The sequence below is a fragment of the Callorhinus ursinus genome, unplaced genomic scaffold, assembly GCF_003265705.2.
Source record: "Callorhinus ursinus isolate GAN/ISIS: 27379988/994484 unplaced genomic scaffold, GSC_fseal_2.0 scaffold4, whole genome shotgun sequence".
Taxonomy (NCBI): Eukaryota; Metazoa; Chordata; class Mammalia; order Carnivora; family Otariidae; genus Callorhinus; species Callorhinus ursinus.
In genome coordinates this window covers 2038829-2063147 of record NW_027397066.1, presented here as the reverse complement: position 1 = coordinate 2063147, position 24319 = coordinate 2038829, and the positions used below count along the sequence as shown (strand labels likewise).

General features: G+C 43.3%; 1 protein-coding gene across 4 annotated transcripts in view; it reads right to left on the bottom strand.

Moving 5' to 3' along the window:
* Positions 1–24319, bottom strand: part of GRK4 (G protein-coupled receptor kinase 4) — a 70839-nt gene that overhangs the window by 23344 nt on the left and 23176 nt on the right. For all 4 annotated transcript variants that reach the window (XM_073891347.1, XM_073891344.1, XM_073891346.1 and 1 more), the window contains exons 5-8: positions 19811–19903; positions 18866–18929; positions 15810–15950; positions 9203–9393 (exon numbers count right to left, since the gene is read on the bottom strand). In XM_073891347.1, the coding sequence (XP_073747448.1) occupies positions 9203–9393; positions 15810–15950; positions 18866–18929; positions 19811–19903 (489 nt within the window). The remainder of the gene's footprint in view (positions 1–9202; positions 9394–15809; positions 15951–18865; positions 18930–19810; positions 19904–24319) is intronic.

The following is a 24319-nucleotide window of genomic DNA, read 5'->3' as shown; positions in this document are numbered from 1 at the left end:
AATAGTCCAAAAATGAAATTAAGAAAACAACTGTAGGGGTGCCTGGGTGGCTCAATCAGTTAAGCATCTGACTCTTGATTTCGGCTCAGATCATGATCTCAGGGTCGTGGGATTGAGCCCTGCGTCAGGCTCCACCCTGAGTGTAAAGCCTGTTTAAGATTCTCTCTCTCCTCCCTCTGTCCCAAACCACTCATGCTCTCTTTATAAAAAAAAAAAAAAAGGAAACAACTGTGTTTGAAATGGCATCAAAAACAATAAATTTAGGAATAAACTTAACAGCAAAAAAAAAGTACGACATGTATATACTGAAAAGTACAAAATATTCCCGAGAAATTAAAGATCATCTAAATAACTGGAAAGACATCCTGTGTTCATAGGTCAGAAGATTTAGTATTGTTCAGATGTCCACTATCCCCAAATTGGACTATGGATTCAATGTAATCCTTAGCAGCAATTTTTGTCCCAGAAACTGACAAGTTGATCCTAACATTTATATGGAAATGCGAAGGACCCAGAATAGCCAAAACAATCTCAAAAAAGAACAAAGTGAGAAGCCTCATACTTCCCAATTTCAAAACTTACCACAAAGTTACAGTAATCAAGACAGTATGGTACTGCCAGAAGGACAGACATACAGACCAATGGAATAGAACTGAGGGTCAAGAAGTAAACCCACCCTCTTACAGTCAATCAGTTTTAGACAAAAGTGCCAAGGCAGTTCAATGGGGAAATGATAGTATTTTCAACAATTGGTGCTGGGATGGAGACTCTTCACCCACCCACCCTGTCCTAAAAACTTAACTCAACATGGGTGATAAACTTAAAGGTAAGACTTAAAACCATAAAATCCTTAGAGAAAACAAAATCCTCATGTTGTTGGTTAGACAACAATTTCTTAGAGAAACACCAAAAGTGAATCAACAACAACAAAACCCTGATAAATTGGACTTCACTAAAATTAAAAACTTTTGCAATTCAAAAGACGCCATTAAGAACATGAAAAGATAAGCCACAGACTGGAAGAAAGTATTTGCGAATTTTACGTCTAGTAAAGGACATGTATCCAGAATATATAAAGAATGTTTGCCATTTAATACTGATAAGGTAAATAACCCAAATTGAAAGTAGGCACAGTATTTGAATACACATTTAAGCAAAGAATATATAAGGATGGCCAATAAGCATATGAAAAGAGGCTCAATATCATCAGTCATCAGGGAAGTGCAAATCAAAACCACCAAGAGAAAAAAACAAAACAAAAAACACAAAAACCCACCATGAGATGTCACTTCACAGCCACTGAGGTGGGCTAGCATTAAACAGGGAGATACTAACAAGTGTTGGAGACAATGTGAGGGGTTGGAGCCCTGGAAGGAATGTAAAATGGTGCAGCCACTTTGGAAGAGAGCTTGAAACTGTCTTAAAAAGGTAAACATCAATTTTCCATGCTCTTAAGAAATTCCACTTGTTAGTATCTACCCAAGAGAACTGAAAACATATGTCCAAACAAAACTTCATACAAATGTTCATAGCAGCATTCATTATCCATAAAAACCCAAAAGTGGAACCAATCTGAAACACCCATCAACTGACAAAAAGACAATGGAATATTATTCCACCATAAAATAGAACCAGGTACTGATAAATGCTAAAACATGGATGAACCTCAAAAACATTATTCTAGTGGACAGAAGCCAGATGCAAAAGGCCACATGATGATTCTATTTGTATATAATGTGCAGAAAGGTCGATCTACAGAGACAGAGAAATGATGCCCTCCTTCCCCAGTGTGAGCTCTTCTTTAAAGGTGAGTGTGCTCAAGACAACATGGCTATGGTTAGGAGGGAGCATGGAGGCTGACCTTTCTGGAACCTGACAGGCGACGGCACTGAGAAACAGCCAACATGGGCATCTCCAGCCCCTCACCCATTTGTTATCTGTTTTAGATGTTTTTCTTTTGTTTCTGTAATTGCTAGAAAATGCAATGAAATTAAAAATTTTTCCTTAAAATTGTGAAAAGGTTCCCCCACACCAGTTAATGAACACACCCACCACCTCACATTTTTGTGTGAGAACATTTAAGTCTTAGTCCCTTAGCAAATTTCAGTTATACAATATAGTGTTATCAACTCCATTTTTATGTTTTATCTTATATCTGCAGGTCATTCATCTTACAGCTGAAAGTTCGTGCCATTTTGCCAAACTCTTCCTACTCCCTGTGCCCCCCAGCCTCTACTGACCACATTTCTACTCTGTTTCCACGAGTTTGACTTTTTTTTTTTTAAGACTCCACATATCAGTGATACCATGAAATATTTGTCTATGTCTGGCCTGTCTTACTTAGCATGATGCTCTCAAGGTCCATTGTGTTGTCACAAATAACAGGATTTCCTTCAGTCTCATGGCCAAATAATAATTCCATTGTGGATGTATATACCACATTTTCTTCATCCATCCACCCACCAATGGGCACTTAGGTTGTTTCTATATGTTGGCTATTCTGAATAATGCTGCAGTAAACATGGAAATGCAGACATCTCTTTGACATACTATGGATGTATCCTTTAGAATACACCTAGAAGTAAGATTGCTAGATTATATGGCAGTTTTATTTTTAATTTTTTTGAGGAAACTTACTTACTATTTTCCATAGTGGCAAAATTGAAAACATTTTAAAAAGCTAATTCTTTAGGGCGCCTGGGTGGCTCAGATGGTTAAGCGTCTGCCTTTGGCTCAGGTCATGATCTCAGGGTCCTGGGATCAAGTCCCGCATCGGGCTCCCTGCTCAGCGGGAAGCCTGCTTCTCCCTCTGCCTCTCTCTCTCTCTGTCTCTCATGAATAAATAAATAAATAAAATCTTTAAAAAAAAAAGCTAATTCTTTAAAATTTTCATTGCCTTTTGCCATATTCACCTGCATACAGACTATCCATTATTATGTAAAATAATTCTCATAATTTAAAAGACACTACACTACCCAAACAATGGAAAGCAGGATACACCATCCCCAGAGTGGCTGAAGAACAAGGAGAAGGTTGTTCTCCATATCCAGCTGCTGCTAGGCCAGGACTTCCCCGAGGCTTCAGGCCGGTCTTGGGAATAACTTTTACATGAAAAGAGAGTGTAGCTGGCCCTTGAATAACATGGGTTTGAACGGCCTGGGTCCACTTTCACGTGGGTTTTCTTACAGTCCCAGTGCTGACATGTGTGTTCTCTTACTTATGATTTTACTAACACTGCCTTTCTGCTAGCTTGCTTTACTGTAAAAGAATAATGCAGAATCCATAAAACATACAAAATATGTGTTAATCGACTATGTCATCAGTGAGTCTTCCAGTCAACTGCAGACTATTGGGAGGTAAGTTTGGGAGGAGTCAAAAGTTACATGTGGATTTTTGACTGGGTCGATGCCCCAACCTCTGTGCTGTTCAAGGATCAACCACACTGCCCAGAGACTCAGGTGCTATTTAATAAGGAATTGGTCATTCCCGCATGTTAACATCCAGATGGTGCTAGGGCACTCATGGGGTCTGTCCCTAGCTAAAAGCATTTTAGTTCATCTGATTTTACAAAAACTATGTTCCTCAGTTAATTTTTAAAGAACATTCAAAACCCCAAAGGCAACAGTCCCCTTCAGACTTCTGTATAATGAACAGGCAATATGTCATGAAAAGATGTTGGGAGGGAGCGTACTCAGCTGGACTGAAAATGCGTGCACACACAAATGTCTTTATGTGTTGTTTTGTTTGAGTCAAATGGCTGACTTCTTAGATAAAGATACAGTTGCATACTGAAAACTATGATCTATCTCTTAAGACTCTCTCTATATGTATATTTCATTTCTTTCACTTGCTTTTTCTCACTCATCAATTTAGACAAAGCCATGTTACAATAGACGTATCTAAAGGTATGACACAAACTACTACACCCCCAAACCACGCACCCAGGCCACTCACACAGTTGCCGCCTCCCTGCCTGTCCCTGCCATAAGCACTGTGTCTGTGCCTCACGGAGCCCAGCTCTGCTTCTGTGGTTTGTCATGATGCTGTTTCAGGCATTTTATCTGAACAAACAGCAGAAGACGACAGACCAAAAAAGATGAAATGCTCCAGGAAAATCATATCTGGAATAAAAGGGTCTCTAGGATGCTATGGCATTTTAGCAACTTCTTAACCTTTTCTCCAAATAAATGAGAGATGCGAAGGGCACAGCCGAGGGCCTGGTGGGCAACAGAAAGCCAACAGGTTTGCTTCTTCTGTCCTCCTATCTTTATGACCACTCTGGTTTAAGTGGACTCCTCTGCCCACTTTCTCCAGAACGCAAACATGGCACACGTCTCCCCCGGAAGAACTATCCCGTCACCCTCTGCTTCGATCTTAGCCATCTATCCGAGCTGCCATATGAGTCCCAGCTCCTCCCGAAAGCCTTCCCTGATCGGACCTGGGCCCAGTTTAAAGCACATATCCTAAAAGACTTCCAGGAGCCCGTGAGGTCTAACTCCTCACCCAGGCTGCAGCATCTGTGCTGGTGCTTCCGAGAGGCCCACACGGGAAGGCCTGGCACGCTTGGGGCAGCTCCCGCAGACGAGGGTGAGGGGGTCCCCAGACTCTCCTTCTGACTGCGAACATGCTATATACCCTAAGGATGGCTCAAAGCCCGGCCTGATTGCCTCCTCCTCTCTGACCTCAGACTGCTGAAATTAAGTAGAGCATTCTCATTTCTACCGTCCCTCTGCAAAAAGAAAGGTCATTTTTCTGGCACCTGGTCTGATAAAGGTTGTCAAGAGGCAACCTCTGACAACAAGAAAGAATTTCAAAGATGAACGCAATGCTTGACAGGTCCCTAGGGGAGGGGATGCACCATCAGAGGCCGAAAGTTATCGGTCTTTCATTCAACAGTGGGCACCTCCTAATGGTGGGTGTTGTGGACATACATTAAGTTCCCACTAAGTGCTGGCCAAGCCATGTCTTTCCTCTGCTCTGTCTGAGGGCAAGTGGGGGCCTGAGGTGAAAGGCTGGAGGGAAATGAAAATCTTTTAACCAATCCAGTAATACTGGCACACCTTAGAGATACAGGGGATTGGTTCCAATCCTAAATCCCCTAAATCCCTTTTTTAAAAGATTGTATTTATTTATTTGAGAGAGAGAGAAAGCACAAGCGGGGGCAGAGACAGAGGGAGCCAACTCCCTGCTGAGCAGGGAGCCCGATGCGGGACTTGATCCTGGGACCCTGGGATCGTGATCTGAGCCGAAGGCAGATGCTTAACGACTGAGCCACCCAGGCGCCCCCAAAACAACGAATGCCTTAATTAAAAAGTGCCTTACTGCTAACCATCATCTGAGCTTTCAGCAGCTGTAATCTTTTGGCTGGTGGAGGGTCTTACCTCGATGTTGCCGGCCGCTGACTGATCACGTGGGGGTTGCTGAAGGTTGGGGTGTCTGTGACAGTTTCTTCAAACAAGAGAATAAATTTGTTGCACTGATTGACTCTTCCTTTCCCAAATGATTTCTCTGTAGCATGTGCTGTTGTCTGATAGCATTTTACCCACAGTAGAACTTCTCTCAAAATTGGAGTCAGTCCTCTCAAACCCTGCCAACCTATCAACTAAGGTTATGCAATATTTAAATCCTTCGTCACAGTTCAACAATCTTCAGGGCATCGTCACCGGGAGTAGACTCCATCTCAAGAAATCCCCTTCTTTGCTCCTCCACAGAAGCACCTCCTCATCCGTCCAAGTGTTATCCTGAGAGGGCAGAGGTTCGCTCACCGCTCCAGGCTCCACTTCTAGTTCTCTGGCTGTTTCCACCACATCTGCAGTGATTTCCTCCACTGAGTCTTGAACCCCTCAACGTCCTCCACGAGGGCTGGCACCCACTTCTTCCAAACTCCTGTTGTACTGACATTGAACCATGGGAACATTTTCTTAATGGCGTCTGGAATGGTGAATCCTTTCCAGAAGATTCTCAATTTATCCAAATCGAGCAGAGGAATCACCATCTGTGGTGTGTCTCTTAAATAATACAGCCTTGCAAAGTGTGTCTCTTAAATAATAAGACTTCAAAGTCAAAATTACTCCTTGCTCCATGGGCTGCAGAATGGACGTTGCATTAGCAGGCATGAAAACAACACTAATCTCGCCAGACGTCATCAGAGCTCTTGGGTGACCAGGTATGATGTCGACGAGCAGTAATATTTCAAAAGGAATCTTTTTCTGAGCAGTAGGTCTCCACAGTGGGCTTCAGATATTTGGTAAACCGTGTTGTAAACAGGTATGCTGTCATCCAGGCTGCGCCGTTCCGTTCGTAGAGCACGGGCAGAGGAGAGGTAGCATAATTCTTAAGGGCCCTAAGAATTTTCCGGCTTCAGCTTCAAGTCACCAGCCGCATTAGTCCCTAACAGGGCAGTCAGCCTGTCCCTTGAACGTCTGAAGCCAGGTGCTGGCTTCTCCTCTCTAGCTAGGACAGTCCCGGGCGACCTCTTCTCCCAGATAAGGCTGCTGCGTCTCCACCGAGCATCTGTTTAGCAGCCGCCTTCCCAAGCGATCCTAGCTGGATCTTCTGCTGAACCTGCTGCAGCTTCTCCATCAGCGCGTGCTGCTTCACCTGGCACTTCTGTGTTTCCTTAAACCTCATGAACCCACCTCTGCTAGCTGCAGACTTTTCTTCTGCGGCTTCCTCACCTCCCTCAGCCTTCGTGGACTTGAAGAGAGTCAGGGCCTTGCTCTGGATGAGGCTTTGGCTTAAGGGAATACTGGGGCTGCTTTGATCTCCTATCCAAGCCACCAAACTTTTCTCCCTATCAGCAATGAGGCCGTTGCACATTCTTATCACTCATGTGTTCACTGGAGTAGCGCTCTTAACTTCCTTCGAGAACCCTTCCTTGGCATTTGTGACGTGGCCTTTTGGCACAAGAGGCCTACCTTTCGGCCTATCTCGGCTTTAGACATCCCTTCCTCACTAAGCTTAATCATTTCTAGCTTTTGACTTCAAGTGAGATATGTGTGACTCTTCCTTTCACTTGAGCACCTAGAGGCCATTACAGGGTTATTAATTGGCCTAATTTCCATATTGTTGTGTCTCAGGGGACAGGGAGGCCCAAGGAGAAGGAGAGAGAGGGAAACAGCCGGTTGGTGGAGCAGTCAGAACACACAACGTGCATTGGTTAAGTTTGCCGTCTTATATGAGTGCAGTTTGTGGTGCCCCCAAACAAGTCTGATAGTAACATCAGAGATCATAGATCACTGTAACAAGTATAATAATGAAATGGTTTGAAACCCTGCAAGAATTATCGACATGTGACACAGATATTAAGTGAGCCTGTGCGGCTGGAAAAGTAGCACCAATAGGACTTGCTCAGTGCAGGGTTGTCACAAACCTTCCATTTGTAAAAAAGGCAGTATTTGTGAAGCACAGTAAAGGGAAGAGCACTGGAACGAGGTATGCCCACACATCTTCAGGCTGGAAGCAAGCAGAGGGGGCTTAACTGTCCTGAACTGTAATAAACTCTAAGGTCCTCCCAGAGTAAAGAGGACTCAGAGCTCCTACAGGCTTGTTCCTTGCTTCTGGGCCACCAGTCTCTCCCTGTGAGTGTGGTGACAAGGCACTCTCCACTCAGACCAGGGCCTGTGTCTGTAGGCATGGCTCCCAAGGCAGCAGTCCACCCCTTGCTCAACATCTCAGGGGGTGCTGCGCCAGCCCTGTGGCCAGGCCTGGTGTCTGGCCCTCAAGATATCATAATGTGGCTCTGGGAAATGTGAGACAAAGCCAAGAGTTCATCAGAGTACGGATCCGAGAAAGGCCTTCTGAGAAGCTTGCGGCTGGCGTGACCAGCCCTCCAGTGGGACGGCACAGGTGCTCTGAGGATGCCCAAGGGGAGCACACCGCCCCCCCATTATCAGGGGTGGGGAACTTAGGGATGATCTGCGGTTTCTCAGAATGCAGGCAGAGGGGCTGCAGTGAAGAAAGGCCTCCAACAAGCAGACCACATGTGCAAAGGTATGAAGACGTGAGGACGCGTGAGATGTTCACGTGCGCATCGCCAAGGCAGAGAGTCCCCACTCGGGGAACAGTGGGACGCCGGGCTGGAGAAGTCAGTGGGGAGCGGCATCCCTCAGGGTCAGGAGAGCCAGGCCCACAGGACTGCAAGCTAGGGACGCTGTGACAGGATCGAAGGCCTGTCATTGGTCTCACAGAGCAGGAACCGGGCCAAGACTGGCATCAGTGAGACCATTCAAGTGTCTGCCTGCCAGGTAACCTAAGGAAGATATGAACTAAGCCAGTGACCCTAAAGACTGACTAGGGAAACATTCAGGGGTGATTTGGTGACCAACTGGATGGGGAAGATGAGGGCAGGGGTCTCCCTTGGAAATGTAGGGGAAAGAGCAAGGTGAGAAAAGCCTGCAGGGAATGGTCCTCACATGGAGGTGGGTGTCCACACAGAGGTGAAGGGACAGAGCTATACGGGGAATGGTCAAGAAGGGTGTCAGAGCCCAGGAGCTCCATACCCAAAGGGTGGCTGGAGGGACTGCTTTCCCTAAAACTAAATATTTGATCATACTAATTTAATTCGACCTATTAAATTAAATTTAATTTTCTTTACTCAATACTAAGATGCAAAATATTAAAATAAATATTAGAGACATTTAATTGTTACACTATTTTGTTGGAACAGAGTCCATAGTCCTAAATGAACTCTTTTGGAAATGGGCTCTTCTCGTACTTACATGAGTTACACTGCCTATATTTGATCAACTTAACAAATAAAACTGATCTACTAGAGGGGCGCCTGGGTGGCTCAGTCGTTAAGCATCTGCCTTCAACTCAGGTCATGATCCCAGGGTCCTGGGATCGAGCCCCACGTCGGGCTCCCTGCTCAGCCGGGAGCCTGCTTCTCCCTCTTCCTCTGCCTCTTCCCCTGCTTGTGAACTTTCTCTCTCTTTCTCTGTCAAATAAATAAATAAAATCTAAAAAATAAATAAATAAAACTGATCTACTAGAGATCAAAGAGAACTAAAAATAAAACCAAGGTCCACTGCTGATTGACCATATTCCCAACAGCGTGAGTGACCAGATCCTACGAATGGCCACCAAGGGCTCCAGCACAGCCCTTCTGCCCAAGCTCCTGGGTGGCCAGAGGGAGCCCGGTGGGAGCCTGAGGCTCGGGATGAACAGGCTCCCAGGCCCCAGGAGTTCATGCTGTTCTTACCTGTACACAATTCTTTCCCTCTGTAAATCCTCCAAGCCACAGCACAGCTCGGCAGCATAGAAAATAGCTCTCTGCTCATCAAAGCCAGGGTTGCCCAGGTTGTGGATGTGAAACTTCAAGTCCCCTCCATTCATAATGGTTAGCACCAAGCACAAGGAATCTTTGGTTTCATAAGTGTAGGACAAACTAACCTAAAGACAACAGCATCATAAAAAACAAAGCACAAACACCTACTCATTCATTGGTGATTTACTCTATTTGCTAACATTATTCAAATACTCCACGTTAGATTTATCATTAGAACACCCAAATACTATATGCTTCAGGGAAATGCATACCATGCATCTGGTGCTTCTTGGACACTGACCTATCAAAGATCTTCCAGGAATTCTGCACTGAGGAGAGAATTTTCTATGGCTAAGTGGGTAGATGGCAAAACTTCACAAAGACACTTGGGATCCTGATTCATCGAAGGTATGCTCTAATCGTACTCAACGTTTCATACTTCTAGAACACCCATGTTCAGTATACAGGTTAAGTTACAAGTTAATACACCCACCCACGGTGTAAGAGGGGTCTTGCCGCTGCACATCCTTCCAACATTTTATGTTGTCAGTCAATGCTGCTGAAGGTATAGTTGCCTCTCATTGCAGTTTTAATGTGCATTTCTCTGTATATACAAATACAGGACACATTTCTCATACTTTTTCATATACTTCTCCATTTGGAACTACTTGTGTGAAGTACCTGTCCAAGTATTTTGCCCACTTTTCCGTTGGTTTGTAGGTCAATTTACACACACACACACACACACACACACCCCATGCTGGGATTTTGATTGGGACTGCACTTAATTCATTCAATCTATATATCAGTTTGGGAAAACCAACATCTTCATACATTGAGTCTTCTAATCCATAAGCATGGTATCCTTCCCTTTATTTGGTCTTCTTTAATTTCTTGGAAGAGCGTTTTAGATCTCAATGTAGAAGTTTTGCACATTTTCATTAAATTTTTGCCTAGATTATGATGTTTCTTGATGCTATTGTAAATGGTATCAATTAAAAGTTTTTATTTTCTAATTATTTGTGGCTGATATTGTTTCTAATAACTTGGCTAGAAACACAACAAATTATATAGAAAGTGTTGGACCGTCCACATGCATAATCATGTTGTGGGGCCAGCCAGGGTGGGCAGTGGGAAGGAGGAGGGGATGAGTGTGACACAGGTAGAGGTCAAGACCCACTGATAACTGTAAGCAGAGAGGAAAAAATACAATCAAGGATGAAGGAAAACTCACAGAGGGAATAAAAAACTACCTTCAGACAAATAAAATGGAAATCAACTTTCCAAAATCTATGGGACACAGCAAAAGCAGCTCTAAGAGAGAAGGTCATAACAACACAGGCCTACTCCAAGAAACAAGAAAAATGCCAAATAAACAATCTCATTTTATATCTAAAGGAACTAAAAAAATAACAAAGTCCAAAGTTAGTAGAAGGTGGAAATAATAAAGATCAGAGTGGAAATAAATGAAATAGAGATGAAAAAACAATAGAAAAGATCAATTAAAACCTGGTTCTTTGAAAAAATAAAATCAATAAACTTCTAGTCAGACTCATCAATAATAAACAAATATATAAATTTTTTAAAAATCAGAAATGAAAGAGAAGTTGCAAGTGACACCACAGAAATACAAAGAATCATAAGAGATCAGTATGAACAATTACATACCAACATGTTGGACAACCTAGAAGAAATGGGTAAGTTCCTAGAAACCCAACCTTCCCAGACCAAATCACACAAAAACAGAAAATATGAACAGACCAATTACAAGTAATGAAATTGAAGCAGTAATTTTAAAACTCCTAAGAAACAAAATCCCAGGACCACAGGGCTTCACAGGTGAATTCTACCAAACTTTTAAAGAAGGGTTAGTACCTATCCTTTCAAACTATTCCAAAAAAATTGAAAGGGGAAGGAAGGCTTCCAAACTCATTTTACAAGGCCAGAATCACCCTGATACTGAAACCAGATAAAGACATTATTAAAAAAGAAAATTATAGGCCAATATCCCTGATGAACATAGATGTAAAAATCCTCAACAAAATATTACTAAATCCAATTCAACAATATATAAAAAGGATCATACACCATGATCAAGTGGGATTTATTCCAGGGATGCAAGGATGGTTCAACATCCAAAAATACATCAAGGTGATACAACATATTAACAAAATGAAACATAAAAATCATATGATCATCTCAAAAGATGCATAAAAAACATATGACAAAATTCAATATTTATTTATGATAAAAGCTCTCAATAAAGTGGGTAAAGAAGGAACATACCTTGGGGCACCTGGATGGCTCAGTTGGTTAAGCGACTGCTTTCAGCTCAGGTCATGATCCTGGAGTGCCAGATTGAGTCTCACATCGGGCTCCCCGCTCAGCAGGGAGTCTGCTTCTCCCTCTGACCCTCCTCCCTCTCATGCTCTCTCTCATTCTCTCTCAAATAAATAAATAAAATCTTTTTAAAAAGAAGGAACATACCTTAACATAATAAAGGTCATATATGATAAACCCACAGCTAACATTATCCTGAATCGTGAAAAGCTGAAAGCTTTTCCTCTAAGATCAGGAACAAGACAGAGATGCCCACTCTTGCCACTTTTATTCAACATAGTACTGAAAGTCCTAGCCATAGCAATTAGGCAAGTAAAAGAAATAAAAGGCATCTAAATTGGAAAGGAAGAAGTAAAACTATTTGCAGATGACATGATGCTATATATAGAAAACCCTAAAGACTCCACCAAAGAGATTTGAGAACTAATTAATGATTTCAGTAAAGCCACAGGGTACAAAATTAACATGCAGAAACAGGTTGTGTTTCTATACACTAACAAAAAGCTATCAGAAATAGAAATTAAGAAAACAATCCCAGGGACACCAGGGTGGCTCAGTCAGTTAAGTATCAGACTCTTGATTTTGGCTCAAGTCACGATCTCATGGGTCATGGGATCGAGCCCCACATCAGGCTCTGCGCTCAGTGGGAAGTCTGCCTGAGATTCTCTCCCTCTGCCCCTCTCCCCACTCACATGTGCACACACTCTCTCTCTCAAATAAATAAATACATCTTTTAAAAAAAGAAAACAAGGTGCCTGGGTGGCTCAGTCATTAAGCGTCTGCCTTTGGCTCAGGTCATGATCCCAGGATCCTAGGATAGAGCCACACATTGGGCTTCCTGCTCAGCAGGAAGCCTGCTTCTCCCTCTCCCACTCCCCCTGCTTGTGTTCCCTCTCTCCCTGTGTCTCTCTCTGTCAAATAAATAAAATCTTTTAAAAAATAAATAAAAATAAATAAAAAAGAAAACAATCCAATTTACAATTGTATTAAAATAATAAAAAACCCAGGAATAAACTTAACCAAGGAGGTGAAAGACCTATACTCTGAAACTATAAGAGACTAATGAAAGAAATTGAAGACAACACAAACAAATGGAAAGATAAACCATCTTCACGGCATGGAAGAATTAATATTGTTAAAATGTCCATATTACCCAAAGCAATCTACAGATTCAGTGCAATCCCTAAAAAATGCCAATAGCTCTTTTCACAGAACTAGAACAAATAATCCTAAAATTGTATGGAATAACACAAGACTCTGAAGAGCCAAAGCAATCTTGAGAAAGAACAACAAAACTGGAGGCATCATGCTCTCTGATTCCAATCTATATTACCAAGCTGTAGTAGTGAAAATGGTATGGTACTGGCATAAAAACAGCCACACAGATCAGTGGAATAGAATAGAAAGCCCAGAAATAAGTCTATGCGTATATGGTCAGTTAATTTATGACAAAGGAGGCAAGAACATTCAATGGGGAAAAGAGAGCCTGCTCAATAAATAATGTTGGAAAAACTGGATAGCCACACGCAGAAGAATGAAACTGGATCACTACATTTTACCATATACAAAAATTTACTCAAAATGGATTAAAGACTTGAACATAACAAGTAAAACCATAAAACTCCTAGAAGAAACCATAGGAAGTAAGCTCTTTGGCATCAGTCTTAGTAATACTTGGGGGTGGGGGGCACAGTCTACTAAGGCAAGAGCAACAAAAGCTAAAATAAACGGGATTACAACAAACTAAAAAGCTTCTGCACAGCGAAGGAAACCATCAACAAAACAAAAAGGCAACCTACTGAATGGAAGATATTTGCAAATCATGTATGAAATAAGGGGATAATATTAAAAATATATTAAAAGACTTACACAAATTAATATGTGAAAAAATAACTTGATTAAAAAATGGGCAGAGTATTTAAACAGATATTTTTCCAAAGAAGACATACAGATGGCCAACAGGCCTGTGAAAAGATGCTCAACATCACTAACCATTAGGGAAAGGTAAATCAAAACCACCATGAGGTATTACTTCACACCTGTCAGAATGGCGAGCATCAAAAAAAAAAAAAAAAAAAAAAAAAAAAGAAATAGCAAGTGTGGTAAGGATGTGCAGGAAAAAGAACCCAGGTGCACTGTTGATGGAAATGTAAGTTGGTGCAGCCACCATGGAAAACAGTATGGAGGTTCCTCAAAACATAAAAAACTTGAAATACCATATGATCCAGCAAATGTACCTCTAGGTGTTTATCCAAAGAAAATGGAAACACTAATCCAAAGAAATATCTGCACTCCTAGGTTCACTGCAGCCTTATTTACAACAGCCAAGATACAGAAGCAACCTAAGTGTCCATTCATAGATGAAAAGATATAGAAGATGTGGTCCATATATACAATGGAATATTACTCAGCCATAAAGAAGGCTGAAATCTTGCCATTTGCAAAACATGGATAGACTTAGTGGGTATTAATGCCAAATGAAATAAGTCAGAGAAAAGACAAATGCCATATGGTTTCACTCATATATGGAATCTTAAAAACAAAACAAACAAAACAGAAACAGACTCAGACATGGAAAACAAACTGTTGATTATAAGAGTAGGGAGGGGTGGTGGCACGTGGGTGGCTCAGTCGTTAAGCGTCTGCCTTCGGCTCAGGGATCGAGCCCCGCATCAGGCTCCCTGTTCCACAGGAAGCCTGCTTCTCCCTCTCCCACTCCCCCTGCTTGTGTTCTCTCTCTCGCTGTGTGTCTCTCTCTGTCAAATAAATAAACAAATTCTTTAAAAAAAAAAAAAAAGAGAGAGTAGGGAAGGGTTGGGGGACAGAAAATAAGTGGAAGGGATTAAGAGGTACAAACTTCAGGGTGCCTGGCTGGCTCATTTGCAAGAGCATAGAACTTGATCTCAGGGTCGTGAGTTCAAGCCCCACATTGGGTATAGAGATTACTTAGATAAACAAACTCTAAAAAACAGAGGTACAAACTTCTAGTTATAAAACAGATAAGTCAAGGAGATGTAATGTATAGGATAGGGAACATAGTCGATAATATTGGAATAACAGTGTGGTGATAGATGGTAACTAGACTTATCACAGGGATCATTTCATAATGCATAAAAATATGGAATCACTATGATGTATACTTGAAACTAACAGGATATTGTCATATCAATTATACTTCAATTAGAAAAGAAAAGGATGAAGGAAAATATTTCTAGGTTCCTTGGGAGAGGCCAAGAATATAGAAACAAAAATATTTCATTTAAATAGAATAAACCATTGGTATTACTTATGTCCCTTTCATAAAGCTAGATTATGGATTTCTGTGTTTCAAGGTAGTTACACAAACATATTTAAAACAACTCCATGATGAGCCAGTTTTATTAAAGATTTTCGTGGAATGTACGAGGAGAGACCTGTCATACACAGAGGTAAATGTAGAGGATGGCTGTGCAGGCCACTATTTGCAAAGCTTGTCCCCTAGCACAAAGCAGCGAACCTCAGTCCTGAGACAGAAGTGACTGGGAGGAAGTACGCCTAACACCACAAATTCTTTCCTAAGTTATCGTTCCCTCTCCCCCTTACATAGACCCTCCTGTTGCCACAGATGCTACAGGAGATATGAAGCAGGGGACAGAAGTTAGGTTCGGGGATGCATGCCACAGCACCTCATGCACAGCACAGGGCCTAGGAGGGTCCCGCATTCACCTAAGCCCCATTCGCCCAACCCTTGCCTGACATAGTGAAGGTGGGATTTGAGGCTTCATGCGACTGGGGAATGCTAGCCGGGGGGCCAGCAGTACACTGGCCAGGTTGTCAGACTGCTGGCTCGCAGAGAGGAGGACTTGGGCCAGTGCCTTCAAGCTCAGGAGGCAGTGGCCCTACGGCCCAGGATGAGCACTGGCGGCCCAGGAGAGGGCAGGGCCCTGGCCGGTAACAGCCTGCTGCTGGGTGTGAGGCGGAGCCCACAGAGCAGGCCCCGGGGGGTGGGATCACCCCTGCTTGGTGTGTGTGCTCAGTAAGAAGCGGGTAGGGAAGCAGAGGCCACCAGCAGGACCAGGCTGTCCCTGGCCCCTGGCCCTGCTGCCAGCCGCGGCAGCACAGCCCGCACCCCCAGCCGAGACAGGTGGGCCCAGCAGCAGGTGTGCCCACCAGAGGGTCCTCACCGCGCCATCCACAGAGAGGACTAAACCCAGATACTCACTACAAATCTGCTATGCACTTTTTCTAGGATTCTCTTTTCACTGAGAGCCATGGCTTCACCTTTCCTCCTCTTTATTCTGTTTTTCTCCAGCTTCTTACACGCATACATCTTTCCTGTAGCCCGCACTTGACACGCACAAACCTAGTTTAAAAAAGGGAAAGAAAGTGTTCTACACACCTGCCACCTCGGGCCGCCGCCGTCACCACCAGCAGCAGCAACCAAGCCCCACTCCCTCCATGATCAGCCCCGCAGGTGAACGGCAGGGAGGGGCTGGTGGCCGCAGGGGTGTGGCGGGGGTCCCGGCTCTCCCACAGGGGACCACAGCACGCCAGGCCGCCAGGGTCTCCCTGCATCTCTCAGCCCCTGCACAAGAGCCACAGTGTTTGAGAGTAAACTGATTCCTCTTTCTTTTAAAAGTTTAAGGATATAAGAAAAGATATTGCATAGAGTTCATAAACTTTCATGTATTTATTCTACTTAGTTGTTAAAAGACTATTTATACATTACTTACCTTCCCACTAGGAAAAAATTTCCAAAATCACAGAAGTGGAGATGGGGCTATAATGAGCTCCCAAGTACCCATCCCACAGCTTCTGGGCTATCAGCACGGGGCTGCCTTGTTTCCTCTGACTCCCGTTCACTGCGCGCGCGCACACACACACACACACACACACACACACACACACCCTTCATACCACAGACACACTGCCCACACACACCGACTGCACACCACAGGCATGTACGCGCCCCACACACGTAACACATGCATATACCACACATACACAGACACGGTTACTTTATAAGCAAACAGAAGACATGATATCATTTTAATCCAGGAGTAACATGATTTTGATGATAAAATATAAAGTTCGTTGTGCAAAATACTGCAAGTATTAGTAAGGACAATGATAAAATTCACTGAAATCCCAAGATAACTGTATAGGCTTCTGAGTCCTCCTGAATTTTGGGTGGGGAACCTGACCTTATATTATAGAAAATATTTTACAATCTCCTATTTTCATCTTCCAGTGTGACTGTTTCCTCATCATTCTATGTTCTCCCAATATCTGACTACTCCAAAATTTCTTTAGTCATTTTCCTACCATTAAGTCTCAGCACATAAATCTTGGCATATCTCTTTATCACTAACAAGACAAATTCTTTAAAGTGCAATTGCCAAGTCGAAGAAAGAGAAGGGAGAAGAGGTAAGGGAGCCAGACTCTGCACTCTCAGCTGGACACGAATATTCCTTTGCTGCTCGCAACCACCCTGGGAAGCAGGGATCCTCTCCCTGTCATGATGAGGATGAGAGGAAGCCAAGGTCACACGGCGGAAGCAAGGCCAGCTGCGCCGACGAGCCCCCTCCACGGCACCGTGCTGTCTCTAGAGCCACGCACACAGAGACGCCACCGGTTCTCTTTCCTCGGCGCACCGCAGGACCCCACAAACCTCTTCTGGAGGACTTGAAGCCTAAGTGAAAGCACTGCGGTCGACAAAATAAGACCAAAATGTTTGCCCTTGCAAAACCACCGGAAGAGGTGTTAATTTGGAAAAAGGAAATCCACCACTGGAATCTGGATTTAAAAGGCACTGAGGCTGTCCGCATTAGGGTCACAGGGCTCCCTCTGACAGGGATGCACAGTGGAAATGGACTGTTCTGCTCTGCACAGACGCGATGTAACAAATAGCACATCCAGAACAGGTCTGTGAAAAACCAGAACACTTTATCCACCTGTATAATCTTTTGTGTGGAAACACAAGTAAATGTGTTAAAAAATAATCTATAAATATAAATATACCAAGTCTTTCACAACAGTTAAAATTTGCTAACACGTTACTACTGGGTCCATTTCTAGAACCTCCATGTGGCTATAACTAGAGCTACATTCTTTTGTAAACACAAGAGTTTGAAACATCCCCCGTTCTTGGACAGAATCTGAGTTTTATACTTGGACATCATGAAAGGCAGAGTAGCACGAATTAAAGAGAGTGAATAACTCTCCTGCTTGAGGAGGTATTCAAACAGAGGGTGGATTTCTTACAGAAATCTCTATCCTGGAAGGGTTACAACAGCATTTGGTTGGATCACTGGAAATACTCTAACAGGTCTCCAGAACTGTGTCAGGCACAACATTGCTGGTTCTGAGGTACTGGCGGCATGGGCCGATGTCTCCCTCACCCAAACACAGAGGTAGGAGAGGCCTCACTTGTGGGACAAGGCCTCTTAGGTCAGCTTCCTAATCCACATTAAGGGAACTCTGGTGGCTTTGGTTTAGGCTTTCCATGGGAATTTGGGAGCATGGGTGATTTCGATCACATGCGGGCAATTTCACTTGCTTCTGACTACACGTGCAGCTTTGGTTCTCTGTGGCTGTCCCGGCTCTGGCTCTGGGGAGTTATAAATGCTAAAACTGAACATGACCGCTCCAGATAATCAATGAGGCACCTAACACCTCTTTAAATGACCTAACCAGAACTACATGTGATTCTTGGTCCACCCCACACAATAGTCTCTATCTCGGAGAGCCATCATGTTCAAAGACCATCTCTCATGAATTTGTGGGTAGTGTCCTTAGGATCTTCCCAAATTTACACATTTTCTAGTATCTTTTGATATAGGTGTGGGAGCACATACATGTCCACACAGAGTTGAGATAAATAAGCACATTTAATAATATACTCTGTACTATATGAGCTTTTAAGCTAGTCTTAAATTAAGGAAATAGAGTAACAGATTAGACAATATGGAAACAATCATCTTTTCCATCAGGACAAACTGAGATTGAATGTTGAATAATGGAATGCGGGAAACAACTTCTGTACGAAACATAAAGTGAAAGAAAAAAATCATGAAGATAGTGAATTTTTTCTTTCCAGATCTCCGAATCTTTTAAAAGCAGGTAGCAAAGTACCTTTTGTTTGTTCAATCTTAATTCTTGTGGTTGGCTAAATCATTCCCAAAATATACAGTAAGGAAATAAATGTATTGGTAAAGTTGACACATCATGTCTCTCAAGTACCGCGCTGTCTTACTTTTCTAGTCACGTATTACTTACCTCACCAAATCCGCCTTTTCCTAGAACTCTGTAATGCCTAAATGTGTTCTTTGTTACTGGTTGCCTAATTAATTAAAAAAGAAAAAGCTTCAGATGTCACATCACATTGTTATTTTAAAGCAGAAAAGCCTACCTAGCTCCCATCCTGGCCTTATTTATGACACTGCACTATTCAAAGGGAGTGCCCGGGGCAAGAGTGCCCATGCTCAGGGACCGTGGCTCCCTCTAGTGGGACGCCTTCCATTACGCTAAGAGACATAAGCGCTTGTTAACATTAAGAATTATTGAAAACAATGAAGATAGATCTAGAACTGTCCAATTATCCTTACTAATTGAAGGAAGGTCAGCAACTAGTTCCCATCACGACATATGTATGTACTGGGCCTATTGGAAAGCTGCAGAGGAAAATGACATATCTACAGTGCACCACCCTGTGGAAAAAGAACCTCAAAGAGGTGTTTATACTCAACATCTCAAAAGAAACGTGCATGAAGTAGAACTGGAAGTCTAATCAATCAATAACCATTGTAACAACAACACTTACTGAGCACTTACTTTGTACAATTGTACACCAAGCTATACACAATCCTCAGGCAGCCCAGCAGCGCAGTATGCTGGATTCTAGAATTACATCTATTTTCAAAAACAGGGACCTGATGCTCATGAAGGCCAAGTCCCTTGACTGAGTCCACGTGGCTAGTACCACAAGACTGAACCAGTGTACATCGGATTATATTTCTGTGAATCTAGGATATGTTTTATCTTCTAACTACTGTGCTCACAGGGCTGAAGAAATTACATAACACATATTAATAATTTCTGTACAACAATACCATATCCAGCCCAAGATTTCCAATATTATTTTGACAGATGGAAAAGTATACATCAATCAGTACACATTCTGAGAAATTACTACTTGTTTTTGAATTTTAAATTAGAACATACCTTTCCAGCCATTTCCACTGTAGAAATCGAGAAAAATATGGGCTTTCTTGGTATTCCCCAAATGGTTCTCCACTTAAATAGTTATGGATAATTCTAGAAAAAGATTTTACATAATTATATACGTTTGTTGCATTACAATATGAAAACAACTATGTTTCAGCACATTCATCAACACTGGGTATGGGAAGTCAATCATTTTACACAATTAAATATATTAAATTTTGCAATTATAGAATTCCACACTTGTTTCTAATGTTATTAGTAAAAATATGAAGGCAAGAATTCAAAAGAAATGAAATTGTTTACCCTCCCAATGTATTCAAGGGGTGTATGTGTAGTGTGTGTGTGCATGCACCCAAGCACATGTGTTTCAGTAGGGATTGTAAACATTTGGTATGTAAGATTAGAATGAGTATCTAAATGATAATAGTCATGTTGTACAAAATGTTAATATGTGACCAACCTTTTTTTAACACTGAAACTAAAACACCCGATGAACTATTTTATGCTATATATTTCCAGAAGAAATTTTATGCAGTTAGCCATGCTTCTAAAGTTTTATTTAGAATTTTATAAAATATATAGTTTTATTTTATTACAGAAGTAATAAAATTCTTATTCGTAGAGTAGATGAGGGACAGAATGTAGTCAATTTTTAAAACAGCTCATTAGTCAATAAGCATCTAAGAAGTAGATTGCAAGCACTGTGCTGGACGTTGGAGGGAAAATGTCCAAAGAGGCCTACATCGAAGAACCTACCAGCTTGGCCAGGGAGATGGGTAAGTTAGTGCACCGTTAGAGAAGAGTGTGCCATGCCTGGCGTGCCCAGAACACCTCCCCTAGGAGAGGTTATATTAGGGACACTTTGGTGAAGTTGGTGTCTGAGTTGAAGTAGAAGTCACCCAGATGAAGGAAGAAGGAAAGGGTCTCCCAAGCATGGACAAAAACCCAAATGGGAAAAGATCAGAGTTTCCACGGGGAATTGCTAGTAGACCAGTAACTCAAGAGGCTTCGGGAACAATTCCAGCATTTTCACTGATTGTAAGAATTCTGAGCAAGCCACTTGGTTTCACTTTATTTTGTAAAAGGAGGTTATTCACAAGTTCTTGGACTAACTAATATTATAGCACAGCGATTCTCAAAATGTGTTCTGAGGATCCCTATGGATTCTGAGACCCTTTCGGGGGGATGTTTAACAATGAAACTATATTTGTAGTAATGCTAAGACATCATGTGCCTTTTAAAAACTAAAAACCTCATTTTCCCAGAGGGGTTTTCCAGAAGCACAAGACATGTGACATCATTGCTCTGATGGCAAGTGGAATGTTTATGTCTTCTTCTTTTTAAAAATGTAAGCCACATACACAAAAGCTCTTTGGGTCCTCAATCATTTTTAAGAGTATAATAGACATTGGAAGATGTCCAGACATCAGAGGGTCTGACATGGCTGCTACATACAATCTGACACCTGAGCACTGTTCTGGAGGCTGGCTACCTGGACCACCTCCTCCTGTCCTAGTGGAGGGAGAGGGAGGGCCTGCTCCCTGCCTCTAGGAACACCTTTCCCTCCTAAGCACGTGGGCAGCCCAACTCCAAACCTTTGTGGACCAGGGCAAGGATCCTGATACTGTCGGCTTAGTTAAATCATCTTTGTAGAGGTGTTTGCATATTTCTATGAGAAGAACCACACACTACCAACTTATTCTAATATAATTGCATATTTCAGTCTGTATAAATTAATATGCTGATGACTACAATCAACTTACCAGTGCTTCTCAATTTCACTTCCTAATACTCCTTAACTCAAAAACAACAGACTCTGCCCCACTGCTCTAGTCTGGGAAATAAACCTACTGCACACACCTTTTTTTAAAGATCTTATGTATTTATGTATTTATGTATTTATGTATTTGAGTTGGGGGGGGACAAGAAGACTCAGCACTGAGAACAGAACCCAGTGTGGAGTTTGATCCCACGACTGAGATCCTGACCTGAGTGGAAACCAAGAGTAGGGTGCTTAACCAACTGACCCACCCAGGCGCCCCCCCAACTGCACACATTTTTTTAAAAGTTATGACATTTAAAACTCTATCAGTTCCACATTGGTTTTTAAGATAGCCATCCTGGGGCTCCCCACCAACCATCACACTATGCTTGCCTCTCAATACAGCTTCTTACAGAAAACAGCAGGGAGCCTAAAGGAAACTTTTTTTTTTTAAAGATTTTATTTATTTGAGTGAGAGCGCAAGAGAGAGCATAAGAGGGGAGAGGGTCAGAGGGAGAGGCAGACTCCCCACTGAGCGGGGAGCCCGATGCAGGACTTGATCCCTGGACTCCAGGATCATGACCTGAGCCGAAGACAGACGCCCAACCAACTGAGCCACCCAGACGCCCCTAAAGGAAACATTTATGTTCATTATGCAGCATCAGTACTCTGGAATTCAAAATGAGAAGGAAGGCTTTCAGGGCAATCAAGGTTGCAGCAATACAGAAATGAGCCAGAACAGTAGGGAACTCTGAAAGTCCTCATTTCTGCACCGCATCGTGCTGAGGTCCCCCGTTAGCCAGTGCCTGGCCCAGCTGCTGGCAAATGACAGGCACTGAATAAGAATGTAAGGAATAAACCGCCACCAGTCGAGTGAACTAATCCAAACAGACAGAGGGGGGACTGAGTACTAAAACTTATTTAAATATGAGAGACTTTTAAGTCCGTATCTCAAAGCAGATACACAGAGAAGGAGGCAGACCTGTGGCCAGTCTGATACAGTCGTGTACACCACCCCAGTCTTCAACAACAGGACGGAACTGGAAAAGTGCCTCATCAGAGGGTTAAAAATATGAACAAATTTAGTGAAGAGATGTATCAATGAAGAACCCTAAGGCTGGAATGGGGGAACACATGGTAACCACAGAAAAAGGAAAGAGGCCTAGAGGTAAAAAGAGAAATCAGGAAACCAGCTGGCAAGTGCTAGAGAAGTGAAATGCTGTCCCCACTAGAAAGCTGGATCCCAGCGACAAGGCACAGGAAGCCATGGTGCAAACACGCAGCGTGGACCCACGGGCGTGAAGGGACCCTTCTCCGCCACGGCCCGGACCAGCCCTGCTAAGCAGTGTAACTCCCCGCAACCTCAGGGACATGCGGAGATGGGTCTTTTCTCCTCACAATGTGTACTTTCTCTGCAGGTCAAAGTGGAGGTGTGGCTATTCCCTGGCACATGGGTGCTTGGTTTTTGGAAGGGATAGTCATGATGATGTATGCTATGGACTGAATGTGTGTCCCCCCAAAAGTCCTATGTTGAAACCTAATCCCCAAGGTGATGGTTTTTGGAGGGTGGAGGCTCCCTGAACGGATTTGGTTTCGTGCTCTTATGAAAGAGACTCCTCCCTGGCTCTTCCTGCCACGTGAGGCCACAGAACGCTGAAGAGGGGCCTCACCAGAGCTGGACCACGCTGGCGCCACGACCACGGGCTTCCAGCCTGCAGAGCTATGGGAGACAGATGCCTCCCAGTCTGTGGCATCTGTTACAGCAGCCAGACAGACGGAGACAATGTGCTTCTGGGAGTGACCTTGAAAAGGTCAATGACACATGGCCTGCCTTGCCCCCATGAAACTGTTCCTGGAGGAGGTCCCGCTCTGCTGTCTGTGAGTGTGTCAGCACAGGAGACGGTCTCCAGCCTGTGGCTGTCCCCTTCTTTGTCTCCATGACACCACTTGGCCAGGCTGTGGAGTATTGAAGTGGAGCCTTCCATCCCGCTTTTGTCTCTAGGGTGTCTTCCACGGGGGCTGGGCCAGACCCTCAGCCCACGATGGCATCACTGAGGCTCTGCCCTACCCCCGTCATCCTCAGGAAACATGGATGGGGCAGTGTTACTGCGCACTGCGTACGAAAGAGGCAGCTGCCGGCTGGAGGCACAGTCACACGGAAATGACTGAGCACAGGACCAGCCTGGCTGCCAGCACCCTGTCTCAGAGCACAGGGGACATACCCTCCACTCCACAGTTGCTGATCTGTACACCAGTGAGCCACACACTTAACCTCAGAAACAAAATGTAGTTTCTTTGGTAATTCTAAATCACAAAGGGATAGTTTGGGTGGCACAGAGTGACCGACTAGCCTAAAACCTTGTTCTTCCAGTTGCCAATGCCCACCATTGTAAGCAGGAGAGGGGCTGAGCCGAGGTGCCGGTGCCAGACAGGTCTACACCCACACTGTGGATGTGCCCATCACACAGATGTCACCACTAGGAGAGGCCACCACTAGGGCCTAACAGGATCTAGTGCTCTTCTCTGTGTCTACAAGTTAACATAAAAATCTGAGAAAGGAGAAACACAAATTTGAAGTGACTACTTAGGAATTAATTCTCAGATTTTTTTCTAGTAGTTTCTGCAAAATGAAAATGGAACCAAAAAGTGATCAGTTTTAAAAGTGGGATCTTCGCAAAAGTTGCATGGAAACCAGGTTGATGACTGCCCTCTTTGGGGAATGCACCCATGTGAGGAAGCTGGCT